This window comes from Mesoplodon densirostris, chromosome 2 (assembly GCF_025265405.1).
Source record: "Mesoplodon densirostris isolate mMesDen1 chromosome 2, mMesDen1 primary haplotype, whole genome shotgun sequence".
NCBI classification, from domain to species: domain Eukaryota; kingdom Metazoa; phylum Chordata; class Mammalia; order Artiodactyla; family Ziphiidae; genus Mesoplodon; species Mesoplodon densirostris.
The window spans coordinates 41,679,575-41,696,578 of NC_082662.1; the positions used below are offsets into that span (position 1 = coordinate 41,679,575).

General features: G+C 47.8%; 2 protein-coding genes across 2 annotated transcripts in view; both read right to left on the bottom strand.

Annotated features, from left to right (window-relative positions):
- The window catches only part of AGBL4 (AGBL carboxypeptidase 4), a 1,272,021-nt gene that overhangs the window by 217,427 nt on the left and 1,037,590 nt on the right, over positions 1 to 17,004 (bottom strand). The gene's annotated exons all lie outside the window — the stretch shown is intronic.
- The window catches only part of BEND5 (BEN domain containing 5), a 47,468-nt gene that overhangs the window by 9,745 nt on the left and 20,719 nt on the right, over positions 1 to 17,004 (bottom strand). The window contains exon 4 of the mRNA XM_060083324.1: positions 5,354 to 5,502. Coding sequence (XP_059939307.1) covers positions 5,354 to 5,502 — 149 coding nt within the window. The remainder of the gene's footprint in view (positions 1 to 5,353; positions 5,503 to 17,004) is intronic.

Consider the following 17,004-nt stretch of genomic DNA (forward strand, 5'->3'; position numbering starts at 1 on the left):
GTCTGACCTGACGGCACACAGAACAAAACACAATCTTATGCTCTTTATAAGGGAAGCACTCAGAAAGTTTCAGTGTAGAGTCATTAAATGCAAAAGTCCTAGAATGATCTAGCAATGAGGTTTGAGATTTTTTTTTCCCCTTTCTGGCTCTTTTAACAACTTGAAGACCATTTGCTGACATTAATCATTAAAAAAAATTAAATTTTGACTTTGACGTTGCTATTTATGTTGTATTTCTGCTGAGTCTACGGAGGGTGGAAATGGCCTCTGTGGGGATGGAGGAGAGGAAGCCACTGATGAGGTAAACTTTCTGAGGGGAATGGAAAGTCCCTGCCAAGGTCCCTGTCTTCAGAAAGACTGTAGGTCATCGACCTCGCATGGTCAGGAGGCATCTCAGGAGAGTCTAGTCTGAGAGACGGCACGCACACCCAGACTGATGGCAGACCAGCAGGACCCATGTTTGGACATCTTTCTACCGAAGGTTGGCCTGGAAAGCAAGGTGGGCACGCACAGATGGGCAGACAGGTCAGCCAGCGACACTAACACAGCCCACCCACGAATGTCAGCAAGTAACCTATCTACCTGCCATATCTAACTTCACTTCCTTTAGCTCAAAAGATCATTCAGACCTCTGCAGGCATGATATCAGATAACCAGATCCACCTGGCCTTCCTGTGCTGCAAACTTTGGTGCTATAAATCTGTTCCTACAACTCAGGAAGATAAGTAACCTTGGAGTGAGATGTGCTGCCTGGGGCTGGCTGGGCAACATCGACCCAAGGTCAAGTCTGGCCTTTTCTCTGCAGTCCGAACTGCAGGTGGGCAGTCTGTGTGCCAGACCAGGCATACTGGGGACAAGTTCCCTGCCGCTCCCTGCTGGACCCCAAGTCACCTCCCTGGATGACTCTCTGGGGCTACCCACGCAAGCTTCCTGAGATAGGGGAAAACAAGGGATGTGAGTTATGTTAAATGCAGAATCAGAAAGACTTGGCGATGCAGGACAACTTCAGTTTTCCAAAGATCTCTGCTCTTTTCTAACCTGAGCCTTGCTTTCCTACAACCTTTTAATTTACTCTTCTTAAAAGAGCGATGGCCGTTATCTTAGCCAATGTTCTACAAGAGACAGGGGACACTAATATTTTTTGAGGACCTATAGTGAACTAGGTATTGTACTCTCAGTTTAGTTAATCCTCATAATGACCTTAAGAGATGGAGATAGGTAGAAATAATTATTCCTACTTGACAGACAGGAACAGAGGTTCAGAAGGACTCATTAGTTTTCCTAAGACATCCTATCAGAACATTCTGGAATCAAATCCTGTGACCCTGCAGCCCACGCTCTCCCGGCCCTCCTGCTGCCCCCAGTGTCACGGTGGTGCTCATGGGGGTGGAAACAAAGCAGATCAGTATTCAGATGGCTTTCCTCTTGAGTCTTCCTCTGTACCTGCCCGGCCACTGCCCTGGCCAGCGCCCACTGCAGTTCACACCGCAGTCAGGGAAACCTGGAGAAAAGCCACGGGCTGGCCTTCCTGCCTCCAGTCCCTGCCCGCTCCAACCCACGCTGTAAACACTGCCAGATTAATTCCCTAAAACATAGCTTTCCTTCTTTGACTAGATGACTTCCGCAGTCTTTCAGCTCTGTGTTTTTATGTTGACCCTCTGGGATCTTGAATGGCTCCCTGTTTCCTGTTACCTCAAATCCAACCTCCTCAGGCGGCGTTAAAGGTCCTCTAGAATCCTGTTTCCATTCAACCTGCTAATCGTACTATGTTCATCACTCAGTGATGCCCCCAAACTCACTCATTTCCTCCTACTTCCAGTGTGTGGTAGGTAACAGAAAGAGGATGGGCTCTGGAGTCTCCAGCCCTGTGTGAGTCCTGGCCCTTCCACCTACTAGCTGGGTGTCTTGGGCTAGTCACTTTACCTCTCTGAACCTTACTTTTCTCAGCTGTACCAGAGGCAGATCACCACCTAATTCACAGAGCTGTTTTGAGGATTCAGTGAGATAACATGAGTCAAACGTCAGGAGGACAGCACACAACCAGAAACTGTTACTTCCTTTGCCTTCTTTCCCCCGTCCACGTCTCTGCTCATGCCTCTCCCCGACCCAGGGATGAGTGCCTTCCCTTATGCCTTCTTAAGCCTGCTAATCTTTCAAGCCCCAGTCCCCAATGCAGGAAAACCTCCTTCACTACTCCAGGGCTAAGCTCTATCCCTTCTGAATTTCTAGCCTAGTGAGAGGCTTCACCACCTGATTCAGCCCCACGTCTCTGTGGGGAGAGGTCGAGGCTCTGCCTCCTTTGCCTCCTACAAAGTGATCAGGACTAGTCTGAACACAAGGCAGTAAGAAACTGATGTGCATATTTAATATGACTTAGTGTCACTGGCTTTCAGTTCTGATGAGCTGCTGTTCCTTGGAGAAGAAAATATTTTCTGACATGCATTCGAACACAAGGCCAATTTTACAGCACAGAAAGAAGTGGCCCTGGGTAAGACCAATCACAGGTATATGTTGGGGCATTTGGGACAAGGGCTCCTGAGGTCAACAAAGCTCTGGGTCATGCCCCATTTTCAGGGGTGAAGAATAGACTGGAAAGAGCACTGACCTGGAAGCCAGGTGATCCGGCTTCTAGTTCCTGCCTGCCTGCCTCTGATCTGTTGTATAACTATAGACGAGCCCCTTCTCTGGATGTATTTCCCCATCTATGCCATGTATAAATTAGACTATTTAAACTTTAATGGTCTTTGCAGCTTTATGATTCAACGAGTTTTTGAAATAAAATATCTTAAGACAAAGAAAGGCAATGCACTTTAGCAAAATCAGAAAGTAGCTTTCATGGCAAGCCCTATTCACAGAAAGCCCCATTTGACCAAAGTGTTAGCCTTGTGCTTTCAAGGGAGGTTATTAAAAGTATGGCATCTGGTGGGATGGGACTTGATCAAAAAAATGCCTTTGTGAAATGTTTTGTAGGACAAAACCAGTTTCCTGCTAGGAAATGGATCCCATCCCCATGCTCTAGGCAGCACAGAGATTAAGGCAGAAAGAAGGAAGGGTCAGAAATGATTGCAGAGCCAAGAACAATGATGTCTGCTTCTGGGATGTGGGGACTGCTGTTCTAGGAAGCTGCCATCCATTTCCAGGAAGTCTGCTTCCTTCCTCTCCCTTAATAAATTTCTCTGATTGCAAATTAGCTGCAAACGGAAGCCAGGTTAGTTTTACAGCAAAGTGTTGGCAATAATCGATGAAAAAGGAAATCTGGCACTTTAAAATCTGTCGTGCAACTCGAGAGTGAAAAAATTAAATGACCCTTGAGAGACCCATTTTCCTGGAGGAAAAATTATCCTTTGCAAAAGAGACCCTCATAATGCTCAGAAACTGTCCATCGGTCTTCAAAGCAAGAGAGAAACAGATTTCTCTTAGAAGCTACTTGAAGAAAAAGTCTATAGTCATTCCACAACGTGATCGTGACTAAAAAGAAGTCAACAAAGACAGAATAGTCTTTTCTTTATCTTCAGTTGGGAAAGGTTCACCAAACTTAGACACACAGTTTGAGCCATTGTTAATGACTATGGAGAGCATCGATCTGATCCCACCTGGCACAGACAGAGACGCTGAGGCCCAGAGAAGGGAAACCCCACTCAGAGTCACACAGGTAGGACAAAGATAGAGCTAAGCTTAAACTCAGGCTCCAGGCTGCCTACTTCCACTCTGTCATGCCACCTCTCACCTGCAAAGCAGACTCTTTTTTTTTTTTTTCGGTACACGGGCCTCTCACTGTTGTGGCCTCTCCCGCTGCAGAGCACAGGCTCTGGATGCCCAGGCTCAGCGTCCATGGCTCACGGGCCCAGCCGCTCCGCGGCATGTGGGATCTTCCCGGACCGGGGCATGAACCCGTGTCCCCTGCATCGGCAGGCAGACTCTCAACCACTGCGCCACCAGGGAAGCCCTACAAAGCAGACTCTTAAAGCTTGCTGGCTGCAGCAAGGCAAGGCAGGATGGGCCTATTATGGTTTGGCCCTCTGGAGGGGAGGAAGTGCTCCATGGAGATGAGGGCAGCATATCCAAGAGAGCCTGAAAGACTAACAAGTTTCATTTCCTTAGCTTTGGCTATTTGCTTTGGCTCAGTCTGGCCAGCTGCAGGGATATATCTGGACAAACCCAAATAAAACAACCTTTTCTTTCTCATCAACCCACTGGGGAACAGTACTGGATAAACAGAGGCCTTTTGAAGCATAAGGCAAGAAAAGCAGACTGACACAGATGAGTCTCTGGGGAGAAGGAGAGGTGATGTCTGTAGTGTATGCCATGGTAGCAGAGAATATTACAGTCAAACTGCATCTGACCAGTGCCTAGACAAAGGGATCCTATATATTTCCTCCAAGACGAATTCATTTGGATGTTGGAAGAATATTAGAAGTCTTCTCCCTGACCTGCTACTATATCATCATGTGACTTTAAGACTTCCAAAGGCTATTCCATTACTTTTCACCCCTGTACTAATATAACTACTAATATTGCTTAAGTTTTCTTTCATAACATTTTTTCAAGAGTCTTACAAAAAAATCTGAGGAGTTATATGTGGTCCTAGGACTGTGGGCTAACCACGCTGAATGTACAACTTGAAAGCAGCTTAGGGGTAAGGAGCATGTCCCATTCACCTCTGTATCCCTGGCATTAATTTTATTTATTTATTTATTTATTTATTTATTTATTTATTTATTAAAGATTTTTTTTTTTTGATGTGGACAATTTTCAAAGTCTTTACTGAATTTGTTACAATATTGCTTCTGTTTTATGTTTTGGTTCTTTGGCCACGAGCCTGTGGGATCTTAGCTCCCCAACCAGGGATTGAACCCGCACCCACTGGAAGGCGAAGTCTTAACCACTGGACCGCCAGGGAAGTCCCATGTATCCCTGCCATTTAGGGCGGGGCTTAGAACACACAGGTACTTTGTAAACGGTGAATGGATAAATATTGAGTCATATCCGTATCTGTAAATCAGATATTTCTAGATCACCTTATCAATTTTATGCATCTGGTTTCATTGAATTATCATTTTAAAATACATTCTCACTAATAAGCTATTTTTAAATGTCAGTTTAGTTTTACAGTTGCTTTGGCCCAATATTTACCAAAAAAAAAAAAAAGAAAAAAAGGAAAAGGAAGAGAAAAAGAAAAAGTCCTAGTAAAGCTCCACTAGTTATAACACATGGATTCTGGAAGCAGTCACCCAGGGCTAGGCCAGGAGGCCAACTGGTCAAGCTGTGACTCGGGAAGCTCCCATCATACTCTCCATCTTCACACTGACTAACCAACACTTGCAGGGAATGGATAGTGAGCTTGAAACACTACCTTGCCATTGTCTAGGATATACTTGTCCATGACAGGTGCAGGAGCAGGGTAATAGGACGACGTATTTGCTTCCTCACTGAAAGTGCTCCGTAACTCCGGCTCGGGCTCGAGACATTCTGACTTTACTTTTTCCAAGTCAATGGCGGGACCTAGGCAGTTAAGAAAAGAGATCTGTCTAGAACTCCAAGGAAAAGAAAAGGCAAATATTTTAACTAGGCATCTATCAGCACATAGCGGCACACAAAAAATATGTTGGCTTATTTTTGTCCATTGGACTACACTTAAACCCAAGCTTGAAAATAACATGAGGTGTGAATATCGCGGGAAAAATTGGAAAACTGGAAGACAAGAATGGACGAGAAGCTAATTAAGCATGAATGAGAAGCAGTCTTCTAGGGTGTCACTGTCTGAATGAAAACACAGGGGACTCTACTTCCTGCAGAGGAAAGAGGTCCTGTTAAGACCGGGGTGGAGACCGGGTGGCAATGACTCCAGTATGCAAATTGTGTATTTGCCGAAACCCCATCTCTGCAGCCTATGTGAAGTAGGCCACAGCAGGAGATAGGAAAGTGGGGGGGAGAAATGCAAAGGCCTCCCCCTCCCAAGACCTAGTATCTAGGCAGGAGCATTTCAACCAAGAAATTAAAATACAATACAGATTAAGCCCCCGATTGCCTGAACCAGCAGCTACCCTGATTTTTATTTTAATGCAATGAACACAAATTATGCATGGTTTAAACTGTGAAAGCCAGCTAGATAAATGGTGGTGGTTTCTAAGGGGGATATTTTCTTCTCCATTAGCTTTTAAAAATGATGGACTATTTTTCAAATCGCCTATTGTGTCTTGATTACCAAAGGGCAGAGAAACAGGATGAAAATGAGTAAATAAGGCCAAATGACTAGATTAACTTTTGCAGGGGAGCAACTCCAAAGGCCAACGGAGAGTTTAACATCCTGGAGATTCTCCCTATGCAAATACTTCAGGGTTTAATGGGAGCAGAAGTTCAGCTACTGCCAAAGCCGGTCCCCAGGGCTGTGCATACAACTTAAGTAACCAGTGGGTTTCAGGGTCCAACCTTCCCTTATCCCTACCACATGGGCCACTTGGGACAGAGTTCTTTGTGTACTAAAGCCCTCACCAACAATCTGGCTGCAATTCTATGTTCAGTTGCCACACCTTTGCTTTGGCTGGTGGTTGGGAAGGTATTGGTGATTGTTTACAAAAATTCCTCATGACAGGGCTTCCCAGAACAAGAATATCACTCTTGAGTTGCTGGCTGCTGCCATCTGCAAGACAGATCTCTGCAGTCTCCAATATTTAAGTTTGAACACACAAAGCTGAATGCAGCATGACTGGGGAGTAGCACAGCGTTGACAAAAAAAGGAGGGCTCATCTTGGGAGACCATCTCCCCATTCTGCGTGACCTACTCAAGAGCTGGGCCTAAGGCTGATTCTTCTTTGTCCCCAGCACCTGGAATGAGGAGGTGCTCTCTGAATGTTTGTTAAATGAATACAAGAATGACAAGAATGAATGAATAATTCTAAAGTTTCAGAAGCAGATGCCAAACTTTATCTTCTCTCTGTGTGAGATCTCAGCTGCATTTCTGAGATATAAGCAAACTCAAGTGGAGCATTTGATCTTTTCTTAGTTCAGGGAAGAAGTAATTACTTCAGTTTCCCCAAAAGGGCCTGGCCAAGTTGGCATCTGAGGTCTCTTCCTGCTCTGACATTCAGCAACACGAAAAAGGAATGGGCTGAGAGGGGGTGGTCCATGCAGCCACTGGAGCACAGGTAATCTTTGGCAAGATAGCCTCCCTCCTCTGGAGCCTCCTTTTCCTTCTATGAGAGGAAGGTGTTGGAGAAGAGATCGAATCCATCTCAGCTCTGACTTTATCTAGTTCTCTCCCACCCATCTCCACAACGGCCGCTAAAGAGATCTACTCACGACCAGGTCCTTCCTGGCTTAGGCCCCCATTACCCTCAAAATTAAGTTGCACACCATAGATAGCCTCCTGAAGGCCCAGAATAACCAGCCTCCTCTCTACCTCTGGCGCTCAATTCCTGCTCTCCCCTGACACTGCTCACGTCCCCCAGATGCTGTGTTGTCCCAAGCCTCTGAGCCTTTGGACGTGCAATTGTTTTGGCCTTGAACGCCCCCTCATCTGCCTGCCAAGGCCCTGGTCAGACTGCAGAACAGAGCTTACATGTCTCCTCCGTGAGGCCTTGTCCCGATCATTACCAAGTAGGGGGTCTCTAAATTGTAAATACTTCCAGCAAGTTGTACTTGCAATCATCGACCAATCTGTTGTCCACATCAAACTGTTAAGCTCTTCAAGGGCAAAGTTTTACTCTTTGCAGTCCTGGCACCTAGGGCTAGGCCTGGCACGTTGCAGGCTCTCAGTAAATTCTTCATAACATGAGAGGGGAGAGAAAGTTGTGGGCAAGAAAGAGACCTCAGTGGGCTGGAGCAGAGATTCTGAAATAAAGCCCTGCTGCTGAGTGGAGGTGCTTGGGGGCGGTGGTCGGGGTGGGTGGGAGGGAAGCTGTTGTCAAATATCTGAAACCTGTTTGCAGCCGTGAAAGTAGAAGCTAGGGCTGTAAAACAGAAATTGGAAACATCTAGCCAAGGGAACGGACAGTTCAGATGGCTACAGGGGGACGCGTGAGGGACATCAGAAGGAGCAAGGGCTGAGAGCAAAAGGTCGCCTCTCTGGCTCCACCCTCTGCTGGTCCCCTCTTCCGAGATTCTGAAGTGGCCTAACCAGGTCCCTTGGACGCTCCCCTCCCCCGATGATAATCAGATGCACTCATCTGTTTCTATGCCTGCCCCTCACCAGACCACCGTGAGGCTTGAGGGCGGGCAGAGACCTCGTCCTTTTATGTCAGAGACCAGGGCTCCACACAACGCCTGGTTCCAATTCAATCCTCGACAGGCAATTTTACACATCAGTAATTACTTAACCCTTCTGACTCTGTTGCCTCACCTGAAAGGAGGGATGACAAGAGCGACTTGGCCAGACTGAAGATTAAACGAGTTACATATGAAATGATGAATCCAGACTCTGGCACGAAGCAGGTGCTCAGTAAACAGCGGCTCTCCCCCACTGCCCCTCCCCCACACGAGGGTCATATTGGGTGCTCAGTTAGTCACTGCTAGTCCCTGGGAGCCAGGGCGCTGCTGGTCTTCTTTTGCCCCAAGTGCCTAGCACGGGCCCAGCCCAGAGCAGGTGCCTGCACTCCACAGCACACCCACGCTATGTTCCCCTGTGCTGGTCTCCTCAGGGACCAATGGAGTTTTGTCAAATACTGAGGCTATTGTCCTGGGATCTTCTGGCTCTCAAGGAACACTACTTCCTAACGTACCCGATCAGCACTGTTTAAAATACCTGGTGGCTGCCAGGGATTTTTTTTTTTTTGACAACTTTATTGGAGTATAATTGCTCTACAATGGTGTGTTAGTTTCTGCTTTATAACAGAGTGAATCAGCTATACGTATGCATATACCCCCATATCCCCTCCCTCCCACGTCTCCCTCCCCCCCTCCCTATCCCACCCCTCTGCACCGCTCTCCTCAACTGCCTCCTCTGGCATTATATACAGAAGGTACCTGGTGCCTCAGCAAGGAGGAGATACCAACCAAAGGCTCATCTTGGAAGGGGTGTGTCAGGAGACCTGGGTGTGGATCCAAGTTGCATGACCTGAGACATGCCACCTCACCTCTCTGAGCCTCAGCTTTCCTACCTGCAAAATGGGGACTTGCCAACAGCCACCTGATAATGCCTCTGGAGAGACTGGCACTGAGGCAGGCAGAGAACAGAGACTCTGACACAGGCTCAGAAAATGGCAGGTGAATGAAGGAATGAATCAGCCAGTAAAGCAGGGTGTTCAGTATGACAGAATCCGAGAGAAAAGGAACAAAAAGCATGTGGTTTCTTTGGGGAGAGGAGGGAGGGCCTCTAGTGCTTTTAATTTAAAAAGGAGAAAAAACACTTCATTGCAAATTTTAGTAGGCTCCACTATGATGTTGGCAATTTACATCTCATTACAACAAACGCCTCAGATTGCTATTTTGCTTTTAAAAATTTCTGAGGCATTGTTCTCCTTCAAACATACGTGACCAAATTAGCCACAATAATAAGCACTTGCGCTGAGAGACGGCATTGCACGATCTGGTGCAGATATTTTAAGTAACAAAGGAACTTTTTTCACTTGTGGGAAGAGTAGGAATCAAAAAAAAAAAAAAAAAGGCTTTTGATCCACTTCAGGTTTATTTTGGAGAAAATATACCTTCCACGGAGAGAAACCTCTCAGCTGGGTAAAGAAAGCTTTTGAAAGAGTGTAAAAGATAGTGCTTGTCTTTTCATTCAGTCATTCATGAGCCCATTCATCACACAATCCCTGACTGCAGACCAAGATGGAGCCCTGGAAGAGGCACTGGGGACCCAGAGACAAATACAGCACGTCCCAATTCTGGACAAGCTGAGAATGTAACACGTAAAACTCTTATTACACAGCACACAAATAGCTGTGAGTTGATGGACAAATACTGGGTTTAGTGCTAGAAAACCTGGTGTAAATCCTGGTTCTATTATTTCCTTTACTTTTTTAAGCCCCAGAGGCTTCTCCCATGAAATGGGAATCGTGGCACACAGTAAGAGGCTTGGTAAACGTTTGCTGGCACAACAAATAAATGAAATTACACCATTCTCTGTTCTTGTCTACCTTCAACTGGACTAACGCTATTCTTCCTGAAAACCTGTCTAAAAAGTTAATGCTTATGTTACTTCCAGGAGGCTTAAAAATCACCTATATCTTCAAAATATATGTTTGGACACTAAATACCATTTCTGATTTCGGCTGAAACAAAAAAGGTTAATAATATTAGATTTTTTCTGAAAAAGTATTAAAGCCTTCATTTCTGCAAGTAAATAGGAAGTTTCTCTGCTATAGGTATAATTCTAGTTTCTTCCTAAATGCAAAATGAATCAAGTCAAAATACTTAAAGCATGCCCCTACTGCAGCACAGAGGCACACTGGGTTTGGCAAAAAAAAAAAAAGATGATTACACTTGTTGAAAGGACCTGAGCATGGGAACAGCTAGTAGCAATGAAGGAGGTAGTACACAAAGGCCTTGGAAAGAGACAGTGGCAGGTGGATCCCCCTCTGTGGGCCCCAGCATCCCCTCTCAAAAGGCGTCGGCCACTCTCATCTGCTGCAGTAGCTACGCATCTGTTTCTTAGCCCCGTTGTGCTTCCAGTGAGAGCTGGGACAAATGTGGTCTCATTCCTTCAGTGAGAATCTACTAGGCACCTACCAAGTGCCAGCCCTGGGTTAGGTGGCTTTGAGTGATGTGCAGTCCAGTAGTGGAAAGAGATAGGCAACAGGTCATTACCATCCTGACAAGGGTAAGGATAAAGACTTGGGAACAGAAGCAAAGGACAGGGTGCTACACCTGGAGGAGATTAGGAAGACTTCAGCAGGACGGTCACCAACTTCTGTGCTGGGGCCTGGAACGGGTTGGGAGGGCTGGGGTGGGGTAGTTATCTTCATATGGTGAAGGCAAATGGAGGCGCACTGACCAACCAGGAAGTGGGCAGCATGATGACCTGCACAGGTTGGGGAGGGAGAGGTCACCACTGGCTCCGGGATCATGGAAGGCTTTAGGGAAGAGGTGCGCTCCGACCGGAGCCTGATGGGTGATAAGGTCTAGGGAAGATGGAGGGCTGGTCAGGCAGGGGGATGGCATCCCCATCAGCCACAGCTCCTTGGGTCCTTCCCCCAACCCTCCCTGTTTTCTGAGGGCCCTTTGTACGTGAGGGCTGGGGTAGGCTTTGCTGAGCAAAGGCAGGAGAGGCCGTTCTGGCCAGAGGTACTGGATTGGACAAAAGCCCTGCAGCTCATGTGGATGCCCTCACAGTGGGGCTGGTCCCTCGGGGAGTCAGAACCGCAGAGCAGAGCTGGAATGGACCTAGAGAGCCCCCTCTCCATGGGGTAGAAGCCCAGGAAAACAGGGGTGGCAGGAGCTGGCCCAAATCCCCAGTCGTGGGGGTCAAGGTATCCTCCCCACTGTGAGGAACTGCAGATGCCCATTTCAAAGGACATGTTTGCTTCTCCCTGAAAAGGAAAGGTGACCAACACTCGCTGAACATCTTCTCTTTTAGTACCTTACATTGAAATACCTATTATTTAAACCTTTTAATCTTGACACCCCAGTGTCAAGTTATTATTTGTTTACCATCTTCCTGGTTAGGACGGAAACTCTGAGGACAGCTGCCGTCCCAGTCACGGCTATATCCCCAGCACCCAGCATGACGTCCCCGGCCCACAACGAACACTCATTAAACATGTGTTGAATGAAACAGGTTAATCCTCATGACAGTCTTGCAAAATCTATCTTATTATCTTTGTAGAGGCTCAGAGAGGTAAAGTAGATGAAAGTCAAAAAATTCAGGGTTGCTAGACTCCCAAAGACTTGCTCTTTCCCTACACCTCTTTGGCTGACTGCAGTTTTCAGACTGCACGGGCTTCTCACGTAATGCCCACTCTGTGGGACCCTCAGCATCTCTGACCTTCTCTCACCTTCCTAGGGTGTCCGTGAAGATCCACAATCATGCAGGGGGGCAGCTGGGAGGAGAGGGTATCACTAGGATTCATCTCACCTCTAGGAGCTCTGAGCCTACCCCCTGCCAGCTGGTGGCCAAAGCTGGGCTGGTTCTTCGTCTATGGTTCTTCCACCTTCCTCCCCGCCCAACTGTCTAGACCCAGGGAGCATCCAAATGGCAAGGATATGCAGAACAGCATGGGCCTGGGCTGCCAGACAGGCACTGAAGGCCTCACACACGCACTGTGTGCATGTGACATGGCCTTTGGTTCTGGACCAGAACTGGCTGGGTGGGAAGACTGTGGGGGTTGTGGTGGGAATAAGTGGGGTGGTGTAAGGGCTGCCCTCAGAAGCCTGAAGGGCTGCCACGGGCAGGGTGAGCACCTGCGGGCAGGAGTTATGATGGGGCAGAGTTTCACCACACGGCTGACATCTCCCAAGGAAGTCAATCCGTGGCTTTGGCTTTGCTGGCTCTTGCCTTCAGGCCATGAGCCCTTCCAGAGCAGGAACGATTTGATCTGCTTGGTTCAGAAGAAGAGGGTGACCCCGAGGTTGAGGGACTGAACCCCAGGCCGCTCCAGTGGGGAGGATCCCCTGTGGGCTACGGGGCAGTTCTAGGTGCTCTCACCTGCCTCTGCAGCCTTGTCTCTCCCTCCTACTTACTTCTCCTCTGCGCAGTCCAGTCAGAAACCGCTTGTGGTTCCTGAATAAGCCAGCCTCTGTCGTAACTCCATCAGGCTCTCCTGTCATCTGGACACGTTCACTTCCTCTCTCTGAGCCCGCATCCTCACCTGATGATGCTATCTACTGCTGAGGTAGTTTTCTGTGTGAAAAGCGCCTAACGGCAGGCTCAAAGCAGGTGTTCAGAGGGGCCAGCCACTGCCCTTAATGAGGAGCCCTTTCCCATCTCTCCCACCTCCACCTGCTCTGACTGGCAAAGCCAGCGGAAAACAAGCCTGCCACACAGCCACACCGAAGCCCACGACCAGCAAGGCAAAGCCCTGTTTCAAGTGGGAAGCACAGTCCTGTTCTGGCAATGAAGAGAAGCCCAGCGACTCTTGCATGTCCCAGCTCCCCGAGCAGGAAAAAAGGGACAGCCTGGAGTTGTCCCTCAGCCCCCTCCCCACTGCCCCAGAAAAATGAATGCTAGGGAAAAAGAGGAAGGAGGGTCCTGGACCGTCCTGCCACTCTGAAATCAGCTCTTGAAACAATCTAGGATGAACTGTGGCTAATGTGTTGATTCAGTCTAGAGTGCAGAAAGTCCTTCAAAGTGGGAGATGGCCAATACCTTTAAGGGAAACAATTCCAGTCCTCACTGCTAGACCTTTTCCTGCCACCCGGGGTTAGCAGGCCCTGGGCACAGCGGTTTGGGCCCCACTCCATCAGTAAGTGAGTGGCAGGCTGTGGACCTCCTGGGTCACGGGGATACCACTCATCCTCTGAGCCCTCCCTCAAAGCCCAACTTTTGTGAGCACTCCTGTGTATTGGGGAGAGTGAACTGAAGGCTGGAGGAGGTGGAAAAGAGCTCTGAGTGGAACAGGCCCCAGAAGGAGAGCCGTGACAAAGAGAAAATTGAGCCATAAACAGTGATGTCTGAAGAATCAAGGGGGTCAAAAGGAGTGCTTGAGGACTGGAGATAGGAAGACTGGAATTCTGCCCAGGAAAAGAGGGAGAGTTCAATAAGCCATAGACCGGTGAGCTTGAAATTGAGTCCAGGTGTACCTATAAAATAGATGATTCAGATAGGATTTCTGAGCACTTACAAGGGAAAGCAGCAATGTCCAGGAGACAGGAGGGGTTGACCAAAGACTAAGATATGCCAAGACAACCACATCTGTGCTCTGCTGTAGGACAATGATTGCCTACGGCGTGCCACGCATCATATACACATCATCTCATGCGAATCCTCAAATGATCCTACGTCATTCATGCTGGACCCACTGAGCACTTAATATGTGCCAGCCTCTGGGCAGAAGTCTTTACATGCATTTGCTCATTTAATTCTCTTAAGAACCATAAAGGTTGGTACTGTCATTGACCTTGCTTTTTGGATGAGGAAACTACGGCCCAGGAAGTTTTAAGTAACTTGCCCAAGGTAACAAAATCAGACTACGGAAAAGCCAGGGTTCAAAATTCCAGTATTTCTGGCCTCAGGGCCCATGCAGGCTCTTAGTCACTGACCATGCTCTCCGGCCTGTATGTGGTAGGCATTAAGATATCCATTTTACAGAGGAGAAAACAGAGGCTAAGAAGGGTTAAATCATTTGCTTGAAGCTGCACAGTTAAAGAATTAAGAGAGCCGAGATTCAAACCCAAGTAATATCTGCTGCCAAAGCCCACGGTGCCTCCAGTACAGGGCAGAGCCGGCAGGAGGCATTGGCTGACGTCAACTGCCTTTTCAAAGGCACTGTCAGAGACCCGTGCTCAGAGTCCAGCTCAGACCGCACAAGATTTTAAAGATCAAAGCTGGTATTTTAACGGACCTTGGACGGAACACAAGGCACGAGCCCAGAGGGGAACAGAGGTGATAGAAACCCAGCTCTAAAGAGCCAAGACAGATTTGCGGGCCACAGTGGCTTTCTCCTTCAAAAGTTTCAACTAGCTTGTGATCTGGCCGACAGGGACATACATTATCTCTGCTTTTTGCCTTCTCCTCTCTCAAATGGAGATAATAATCCTTACCTGGCCTTGCAATAAGGCTATCGGAATAGTCCAATGAGATAAAAATGTCAAGGTCTTTGAAGCCTGTGAAGTGTCTTGTACATGTGAATTACTGATATTCTTCTTCTTATCTATGCCTCTTCTGGTCAGAGCTCATCATCTCCACCTACATTCCCTACAAAGCACACACAAAATCCAAAGCCGTCATATGCCTCCCCCTGCAGCTACAGCCATTTGCTCTGTTCTATCCGGTGTACAGGGCTGCGCCCCGCCTCGGGCTGCGTGTGCATCTTGAAGGCAGGGATTCCGTCTCCTCCTCTATGTCACTCACAGAGCCCTTTCCAGCCTTAGTTGAACTAATGTTATCTGAAACACACTGGAATGATTTTAACTATCTAAGAGTTACTTAGAGTGCTAAAAGCTGAGGGTGATGTCTAAGCCTCGGTCTTTGACCTCTAAGAGCAAGGAATCTGGCTGAGGGGAAACCAAGACAGACGCTAGAGTTTACGCCTTCTCATATACCAGAGCCTTGCAACTAACTGGCTTTCACTGTCCTGCTCCCCCTCATCCCCTTGGAATTCTCTGAGACTGCCAAGCCCTGGTTTAATAAACACCACTCTCACTCTAGGCTCGTGAATGTTTTAGAAAGGGACTGTCTTTCTATCAATATATTTCCAGCACCTAACACAGTCCTGGCACAATGGATGCCCTTAATAAATGATGAATGAATGAAAGAATAATGAATGCACATACACACAAATAAATCTGTACTTTATAAAGTAGAAGATCTTCATGCTTTTTGTGTCCCCAGCACTTATTTCTTTGGGAGAAGGCAAACGGGAAAGGGCAGAAAAGGAGAAAGAGACTGGTGTTTATTGAACACTTACAATATGCTGGTCACAGGGCTTTATTCTTTACATATGCTTCTTCCTTTAATTTTGACACCACGACAGAGGCTCCCAGCGAAGGGACTCTCTGGGTTAGAGAGTGAGGTTCCTTCCCATCAGAGAGGGCTGCCTCTCATGCTAAGATCATACAAAAGGAAAGTTCTACTTTACAGAGAGATGTCCTTTGGGAGGATCAGGCTGGGGGGGTCACCCCCATGTCAGTGACAATGAAGTCCAAGGGCTAAAGAAGGGCATGTGGGCGAGGGCCCAGAGAGAGGCTCCCAGGACCAGCTGTCAGGAGACCCCTGGGAATAGGCTTGTGGCACTTTCTGGGCTTGTTTCCTCATCAGCAACGTGAGGGCAACACCCTATATCCTGTCTGAGCTCGTTCACAACTCCAAGGCTCCATGTTCTAGAGAATTTTTTCTGTTAAATCCATCTTGTGTGTATTTGTGGAATGGATGAAAGAACGAATACTCAGATGAAGAAGTGAGTCATCCAGCGAAGTCTCTCAAACATCTTCTTATACCACCTTGCTGCTGCTCCTACCCTTCTGCTCCTACCCTCCACCAGCTGCACCATTACAACTCCTGGCTGCCAGAGGACCTGCTCGCCGCTCTGAGGTGCCCCTCGGGCTCAAGAGGTCAGGCTCTTGCTCTCTGCCCTCTCCCATCTACAGCCTGTAGGATCCCAATGCCTGGGCAAGTCAGCAATGATTCTTTTTAAAACTGAGCATCCCTGACCTGTGGATGATCCAGCACCCAAGATGGACAAAGATCCTTGAGATGGGGCCCCTGGCAAGGTGGAAGGGAGAAAATACACAAGGGGAGGCCTCTAAGAGCAATGCTTGAGCCAGGCACGGCGGGGCGGGGGGGGGGGGGGGCGGGGCAAGGATGGTGCAGCCCAGGCCACGCATCAACTCCAGGGTGGAATGTGCTGCTGAGAATCAAAGAGGGTCTTTCAGTCTCTTTCTGGCTCTTCTCTGCCTTGTTATAGGTTTCTTGGGGGTGTTTTCCCAGGCTCAATCAGAGAGACTTCCACCTTCAAATGTTAGCCCCTTCCCCAAAATTCGGTACACTGCATTTCAATCACATGCTTACATGTTTACCTCCATCACTACGCCCTCCCCAGCTTCCAATGTCTTAGTCTTCTTTGTATCTCCCCAAGTTCCTAAGCTCAGAAAGCATGTGGTCAACGTGAGCTGACTGACTGAATGAACAAATACATATGTAACTCCTTTTCTCTTCTATAATAGAAGACCTTGAGAGGCAGAGAAGTTGGTTAACCTACTCAAGGTCATACAGCCAATTACTGGTTAGGAGAGTCAAGAGTTAAAAACCAAATCAGTCCCTGTCTTAGCCCCTCCACTAAATGGTACGAAAAAGGAGCTAATGGTAATTCAGCATCAACAGAATGCCAGACAGTATGCTGTGTATCCCTATGCTGTGAGAGGGGTATTATTATTTCCATTTTACGGATGAGAACACCCAAGTCTGAGAGG